Raw genomic sequence first — 8,518 nt, 5'->3', positions numbered from 1 at the left:
CAGTTCAGTGGCCTGTACACTGGCTCACTGGAGAGAACGGGGTCGGGGAAGATGGCGGAAAAGGAGACCGGCGCTCTTCTACCCTCGCCTTCCGACAATAGACCTACCTGCTCAAGTGTGTCCAGCTGTTTCTGGGGCTCTTTACTAGCATAATGACTCCTGAAAGACGTCTTTGTTTCCTTGCCAGCGTTCAGCAAAATGTCTGAATAGTGCCATCCAGGGGAAAAACACGGATTTCGTTGAGTGCCGAAAAACAAAAATCTTGGAGAGCGAGATTAGCATGAGAAAAGAGGGAAGCTCTAATGTAGATGGCGTGAAACAATATTGCGAGGGATTATGCTTTCATTTCCCTTTATTGACCACTCAGGACTCAATTAGCAGGAAGATGATTATTTTCGGTTGTGTGCACGACAAGGTGCTTACAGTAGTTTACGGTGGTGTGTAAAAGTATTAACTGTAATCTGGCCGTCCTGTTTTTGCAGCTAACTAGTGGTTTGAACCTTGCCGTGCAGCCTCTATAGTTCTGTTCATGAAGTCTTAGGCTGACAGTAGTCACTCATTGACAAATCCATGCCTGCCTCCTTGAGAGTGTTTCTCATCTGTCAGGCAGGTGTTTGAGGTTTTTTTGTCATTATGGAGAGAATTCTTTGGTCGTCAACTGATCATCAACTCACGCTGTCCAAAGACATGCAGGCAGGTTAACTGGACCCTCTACCACTCTAGCATAGGTATGAGTGTGTGAGTGAATGGTGTGTGTACCCTGCGATTGATTGGCAGCCTGCCCAGGGTGTAGTCCTGCCTCTTGCCCAATGCTCACTGGGATAGGCTCCAGCACCCTCTGCAACCCTGCCCAGGATAAGCGGGTATTGATAATGTATGGATTATGATGCCCTGAAATGGGTGTCGTGGAGGCAAATAATTTTGTTGGTTCACGGAGTAATTCAGCAATACAGCTTTTGGCCAAATAGGAGAAACCGTTCAAGCACGCATTTCAGAGTTTGAGAAGAGAGTCTCAAACATCTGCTAACAAATTCTGCCTCTCATATCTTTCTGTAAAACTTTTGGGCGGCCTTGTTCTCATCAGGCGAGGTAATTCCCATGGTATGACACTTCTTCGCCCCACTGCCCGCACCAGCTTTCTGTTTTCCTGAGAACCTTTTTGCTTCCTTCAGAAACCTTGACGAAACGCCTAGTTTCCTGGCGCCTCGCGGCAGGGGGGGTGTGTTCCTTCTTAGTCTAACTTCTTATTCTCCCTTCGCATGCAATCTTGTTTTGTACAGCTTGTCTTCATTTGGCATTATACACGATACATGCAGTTTTCAATAAAAACACGCAGGCTGATTTCTGATTAGGATAAGAAATTTAGCCAGCAATGGTCATACATATACCACCTGATTAAATTCATACAACAAATGTACTTTTAACTATGCATTTTACTCCATTTATAAAGTATCCCACAAGTTATGTTTACATATTTGTGACCTTCTCAGACTCCTGTGGCAAGCTTTTTGTCCCAAAAATTGTTGCAGTTGAAACATTGGCGTTATGCCCAGAACTTTATCTATCTGACTCCCTCAGCTAATCCATATTGTTTCTTCCTCCTTGACGGTTGTTCCTCCCCAGTACCTTTACATTTTGCACGTTTAGTTACATACATAGTTTTGTTATGAACACATAAAAATGCATTTCATATAGTTAAACACAGTAAGCAAGCTTGTTTTCTATCACAGGGGCACACAATGAAACATGAAAATACCCTAAATAAAAAGTTGAGAATGTGCACTTTAAGCAAAAATTGTTGATTATAAATGTAAAATTGTGGAGCACAGAGCCAAATCCAGAAAAAAATGTCTGTCCCAGACATTACGGACCTCACTGTAAATACTGAATGTCTAGTTTATTTTAAATCAGTTCACTTTCATATCGCTTTGTCACTATACAGTTGTCACAGGGGTTTACAGTAAATGCCATTTCTGGAACCAAAATTGGGACTATTTGCATATTAGGTGTTATAAATCTTATTCTCCAGTAAAACAAATACATTGTATTCTAGCTCAATGAAACTAGAATGTATAGGTTCTTAATAATTTTCTGTAGAATCATATCAGCGTTGTGGTTTCACTGTCACAAATTCATATAAAATCTAGATAATGTGCAGATTTTTTTTAAATTGCGGTGGGGGGGGGGGGGGGGGGGGAGGTTGAGGGACCAATTCGTTATTCTGCCAAACAAGGTTGCAATTAGGATAATAAACCTTCTCACATCTTTCTCCGCTCATTTAATTCCTTAGATATGGAAAGAGATCTCCCAGTTTACAACGATCCAGGAAATTCGATTGAATTGTGGTCATATTTAAATGTCTTTGGAGCTTGCATAAGTAATACGCTCCTGCATATTCAAAATGCACCTTTCCTTCCATATAAAAAGTATTCAAATGAACTGCTCGGAACATCCACTAGACAAGCTTCAATCTTCAGCCTTTAATTAGGGACAACACTGACATGGATGTACAGGCTTTTTTTTTTTTTTTTTGTATTGTACAATTACAGATGGTTAATCACGATACAAGGGTCTCCAGGTAGCAGCATGATGATAGCAGGTGTGCTGGCAACTGTAAGCCCAGCAATGGGCCGCTGGCCAAAACCTCACCTGACCCAACAGAGGGTCATCATCAGCGGTTCCCAGCTGGTCTTGCATACCTGGCAGAGGGTGGAGAAGGGCTCCTGTAGTAGCAATGGCGTAGTTGAAGGTAATAGTTGTAGTAGTAGCAGTCGCAAAAGGAGCAGTAGTGGTAGGATTATGGTTAAGTGCTAGAGTAGGAATAGCTGCTGCGGCAGTAGGAGTAGCTAATGCTTTTAATGTAGTAGCATATTGTCAACATCCGACACTTACAAATTAGTATTTCCCCTCCTTTTTCCTGTAATTTGAATAAACCCATATTCCTTAAGTAATATGAAATACTTTACAAAAAAATTTACTTAAACGACTTTTACATAGCATTTACATTTCCTTCATTTCTACAGCTGGATATATGCTGGAACTAATTCAGGTCGAGTACCTTGCTCAAGGGTACAACGGCAGTGTCCTACGCAGGAATCAAACCTGTTACCCTTTGCTCCAGTTCCTTACCCATTATGCTACACTGCCACTCTGTCCTGTATGACAAATTTTTAAAAAAAAGAAAACATAAACATTGTGCTGATCGCTGATCTCCGTCTTGACTGAAAAAAGGATAAACATGGTGTGCATAGTGCAATATAGCTGTCCCATGTGGCTTTGTTGATGATCTAAGGCCATGCCCTTTCAGAGTACTGCAGACTAACTTTTTTGGATTGAAGCAGGATTCAAAATGATTTCTCATAAGACATGATTAGGACCAAGGAAACAGAAGCAGAATGTGAATATCTCTTGGCTGCGGGTTACCCTGTAATGAGCTTCAGAAACCCTCTCATCAACAGGTGTATCCTGTCTTGTTGTTTATTTGAAACAGTACACCACGTCTTTGATGACAAGACTTCAAAACATGAAAGAGTAGGCCGTTTCGTGGTGGCCTTTTGGTGGTGGTTGGTTTTGAGGGGGGGGGATTGGGGGGGGGGGGGGGTTCATATCCGGGAAGCAAAGACAAAGCTACCCATTGATTTCATTCAAATGAGAAGACCCAAGGTGTCTTTTTGGATGGACATTTTGTATTCAGCTACAAATAGGGGACAATCAGGCCAAGGTTAGAAACAATGTGTTTCACAGATTTGTGTCTAAAGTGTCTATAAATTTGTAAAATGAATAAATAAATAAATAATAAACATAGTGACTGGCATGTTTTTTTATGCTAAATCAATGCTGTGAAAGCAAATTTTCTGTGGTTGTCTCAGTTGAGAAATTATTTACTCTCTCTCCCAGCAAACAACTAATTACCTTACTCTCTTCAGTTATGTCTTATTCATTTGTTGAAGGGCCTCATATAAATAGATTACAAAAACATTTTTATTTGTGTTTACATGAACACATTTACTGCCAACGCTGTAATAAAGCGCTAACAGCCAATACTTGTTAAGTGATGTCAAATCCAGATCGGTGTAAAAATGTAATCTCATTCATCATTTAGTCTGCTGCAGCAAAAGACAAACACTGCTTTTCAGAGTGCTGTCCAATTCAGCATAGTAAAACTGTAGGCTAATAGCACTGCCTGTAAAATGATGTGAACAGCTGTGTGTTTCCCTCATATCATTGCAACAAGAGCAGTGTAGTTCGCAAACACACCGACACTGCTGATTATGCATCAATCTGCTACAGGGCGTGGTGGCAGTTTCTGAAACAGTAAGAACCAAAGAGCAAATATATCAACAATTATAGTATTGTTATACTGTTCAATCTGTCACCAAGCAAAATAAGCATACAGTGATCCTGCTTTATCAATGCCATTTCAGTTACAACCGCTAGATGAGCCTGGGACATAACTTAAACTTGCAGGCTCTTCTACTCAACCACACAGCTGAATTAGCAGACTTTATGATTAAATTGTAAAACCGTCTCCGTTTCTTGCAGAGGGATAGTGGACAATAATACTGGATGATAATTTCAATAAAGGGGTTCATTGTAACTTTTTGAAGATATAGCTATTTAACATTTCAAAGAATAAGAGGAGCGTGATTTTTTTTTTTTTTTTTTTTTTTGTGATAGTTAAGGCTACCAGTTTGTCTTTCCTTGTTTTTCTGCATGGTGCTTTAGTCCTCTGCCAGCTACAGGTTGTGCTAACCTCTTTGTCAAGCCACTTCTCCAACAATTATCCCACACGCACCACCTTTAAGTTGATAGAGTAGTTGCCACTAATTAAACACAGACCATGATTTACAGTGATATTTACAAGCAACACCACCTGTTAAATTCAGTTTGATTACTTGCTTCCATGGACATGCTACAGTATTTTTAAATGTTGTACAGGGGCATGTTTATAATTATAAGCAGTGGAAAATACCCAAATTAAAAATGATGGCAGTTATATAACATTTAACTTGCACACAAATTGAATTAATGATTCAACTATTTAACTAATCATGGTCTTTAATCCACCTTAAGTGGAATCAGGTGTCTTTGTGCTGGGTTAAAACCAAACCGTTTATAGGAATGCGTTTTTCTTTTTGCTGTAAGGATGCTCACTAGTAGCTAAAGAAGTTGATTAATTGCTGCGCTACTTAAGTGGTGAGCGACAATGAAAGCCAGCAGACCCTGTAGCTCTTTCCGGGACTAGGTGAAAGGACCACTGGCTCCAATACATCAATTTCACAGCATTTAAACTTCCATACTATACATGTTTACTTCCTTGCTGATTCTCCCCATGATAGTTCAGCTGTTTTTATAAATGTCTCAATTAGAAACTCAATTGTATGATTAGTCACTTGATTGCCATTGGAGTCTGTTTGGGGACCCCTGGAGGATAACTATTGAAATATGTTCTTTTACTAGAGAGTTTTACATACATTTCAAAGTAGTTCAAAGACAGTAATTTTATTTAATTATTTTCTTCCCCCAGACAGCCATGACATCACTTCTAAATATCAAAATCTAAAATCAGGACAATTCATTTGACAATCATTCAGGGACATTTTTTATTAATTTATTTTTTTATTAACAAAAGACTAATATACAAACATTCAGGTAAACAATAACAACACATACACATCAAATGTAAGGGACATAAAAACATATAAGATATGAAAATATGAAAATATTAACAGACAATTACATAAAAATAAAAAAAACAAGATTACACATACACAAATATAAAAATTTTCAGAGGTTTCAGGGGGAAAAGTTTCATGTTTCAAAAGCTCATAACTTTTTTTTTGCTGTTTAATAAACTGAGTGATTTAAGGAGAGAACCATTCAGGGAAGTTCAGTGAAACATGGTCATGTATGTAATGATGATGTGTAATGCCAGGACATTGCATTAACATTGCAATGGGAGGCGAATCAAGTTATTTTACATTGATTTTCATATTGTAACGCTGTGCCTGGGAATGTGGACTGTGGGACCGAGGGTTTCTGGGGAAGGAAATGTGTTGTTTGGGGATTTATGAGGGAGATGTCGCTGTAGGGGTAGTGGCTATTAGTTCTGTGGGAGGGTCACTGAGGTTGGGGACTGTTGTAAGGGGGACGTTTTAAGGGGCGAACCAGAGTTTTGGAGGGAGTGGGATTGTAAACAGAGAGGTCAGTCTGTAGCTAGGCAGGCCACGCGGTTTTTAGGTTAGAAGCGGCATCTCAACCTCGGGGAAGCAGCAAACCGGCAAACAGTAAACCCGGTTTTGGCAGGGAATAAAAGTTTGGCCAGTTGCAAAGAGAAACAATTCTATTCCCTCGTTAATTGACCGACTAGTTGCACCGTTCAATATTATGGGGGATTGCATTCAAATATATATCTTTCAGAATTTAAACAAGCAGACATACGTTCAGAAAGGCAGTTTAATAGTTTACAATTTTAACGTTATCCAAGATGTATCTACAGAGTTAAGGTAATGCAGTGACATGCACTTAAATCCATTGGGATGATAGGTATGCCATCCCGCCAAATTACGCCTTGGTGGGGCGGCATGTCCCATAGCACCGAGTTTGCCACTTTTCAGGGTATCCGACAGAAATGACGGAGATAACGACTTTAACTAGTGTATAATTCAAAAAGTTTATTTATGTAAAAAGTAAACACTAGGCTAGTTATTTGATTAAATACTGTAACTTTTTTTACTTTTCCTTTATTACTGGGGGTAGGGGTATTACTCTTCAGAAATATTAAATTTAAACGAATTCTGTCGATTTTATTTAATGCAGTATAAAACAGTTATTTTCTGTTGGGTCGTTTCGAGAAACTTCAAAAACACCACGGCGTTCCAAACCAGCCAGTGACTGAATATATCAGCTACGCAGCAAGTATTTATCATTGTTAGGCAATGTTAATTTGGAAAGCTGATTATAATGGACTTCTGCACCTTAAAATAAAGTGGTTGGCTCTGAAAAGAGCCTTTTATTTTTCAGTAAGACTTCTTGTATTAAATCAACCTCCGAAGCCATAAAGAGTGCGGCCCTGGCGCTTCAGAGCGTAAACCACATCCATCGCAGTAACGGTCTTTCTTTTAGCATGTTCAGTATAAGTGACAGCATCGCGGATCACATTCTCCAGAAACACCTTCAACACACCTCTGGTCTCTTCATAAATGAGTCCAGAAATACGCTTCACACCACCACGACGAGCCAGCCGTCTGATCGCTGGTTTTGTAATGCCCTGGATATTGTCGCGAAGTACTTTGCGATGACGCTTTGCACCTCCTTTTCCGAGACCTTTCCCACCTTTACCTCTTCCTGACATTTTTCGTACTCAAAACAACAACGCTTCACAAACGGACTATGTGCCAACTGCCATCTAGCAGCGGTACTTATTCACACAAAGACGACCTAATTGAAACCACCCCTTAGCAAAAGGGCGGGTAAAATGATAAGAGGGATCCTGTCAACTTACCATGTAACTTACCCGAAACGTGATAAAGATGTTGATCGGTTATGTAGGGTCAAATTGGACAAAATAACCCCTTGTTCATGTTTTAATAATATGAAACATAGCATTACAACAATTACAGCATCTATAATAACTGCTCGTGAAAGTATTTATGGTAGCTAGGTGAACAAGAAGCTTAACAGTGCTGGTAAGCTTTCTGTGCCAACACTTAAAATTAACGCTATATTTACTCTGCAGCTTCTCTGCTAATTTATGAATGTGTGAATTAGCCAACTAGTGAGCCAATTGAGCAACAGTATAAAACAAGTATTTTAAAATTGCAATAAAAGCGTTGCATCAGTTAAGGGCAGTGGTGTATCTGTAATGTGGGACCATATTTTCCTTGTTGCCGCATTTTGTGAATATTACTCCCTCAGAAGGCAAGGTTAAAGTCGAGTGTAACGTAATTGTATTATTAATGATCACTTTCACCTCATGTTTATATATTTCTTTGATGCTGAGAGCGTTGTCTTTTTAGATGACGATGCCCCTGCCCACACAGCACAGGGTAGCCAACGGACAGTTTGAGGAGCATGACACTGATACTATTCAAATGTTAAGCATTTAGTTCGATTATAGCATTTAGCACATCTAGCTAGTTAGGATAGATTCACTGTTGGTTCAGAACTTAGCTTGCTTTGAAAATAAGTTAATCTTGCTAGGTTGCGAACATTAATTTACCCGGCTACCTTGGATAAATGGTTAATTCCTTAAAATCTGGAAACATGTCTTATTTTTTCACAATCATAGGGTTGCAAAATCAGTTAGCTCTAAAGCACATTTTAGTGTAATTTACTGGTCATAACCGGCAACCTTAAATTAATGCATACATTGAAACTGGACGATTAGTCTATAATATTCACGATACATTCCCAGAAATGTGGGATTTAACTTATGGGTTTAATGCAAAATGGAACTACTGAAGTGACATTACATGATTTGTGCTGAAAGATCCCATGTGACACATAATATACCGAG

General features: G+C 39.3%; 1 protein-coding gene across 1 annotated transcript; it reads right to left on the bottom strand.

Moving 5' to 3' along the window:
- Positions 1-6,993: 6,993 nt before the first annotated feature.
- On the bottom strand, positions 6,994-7,378 carry LOC118230538 (histone H4). The gene has a single exon (XM_035423643.1). It carries the CDS (start codon positions 7,352-7,354, stop codon positions 7,043-7,045), a length of 312 nt encoding a protein of 103 aa, XP_035279534.1. The 5' UTR covers positions 7,355-7,378; the 3' UTR covers positions 6,994-7,042.
- Between the last annotated feature and the right edge of the window lie 1,140 nt (positions 7,379-8,518).

The sequence above is a fragment of the Anguilla anguilla genome, chromosome 6 (genome assembly GCF_013347855.1).
Source record: "Anguilla anguilla isolate fAngAng1 chromosome 6, fAngAng1.pri, whole genome shotgun sequence".
NCBI lineage: Eukaryota > Metazoa > Chordata > Actinopteri > Anguilliformes > Anguillidae > Anguilla > Anguilla anguilla.
The sequence above is the reverse complement of the archived record's forward strand: the minus strand, read 5'-3'. Positions and strand labels throughout refer to the sequence as shown.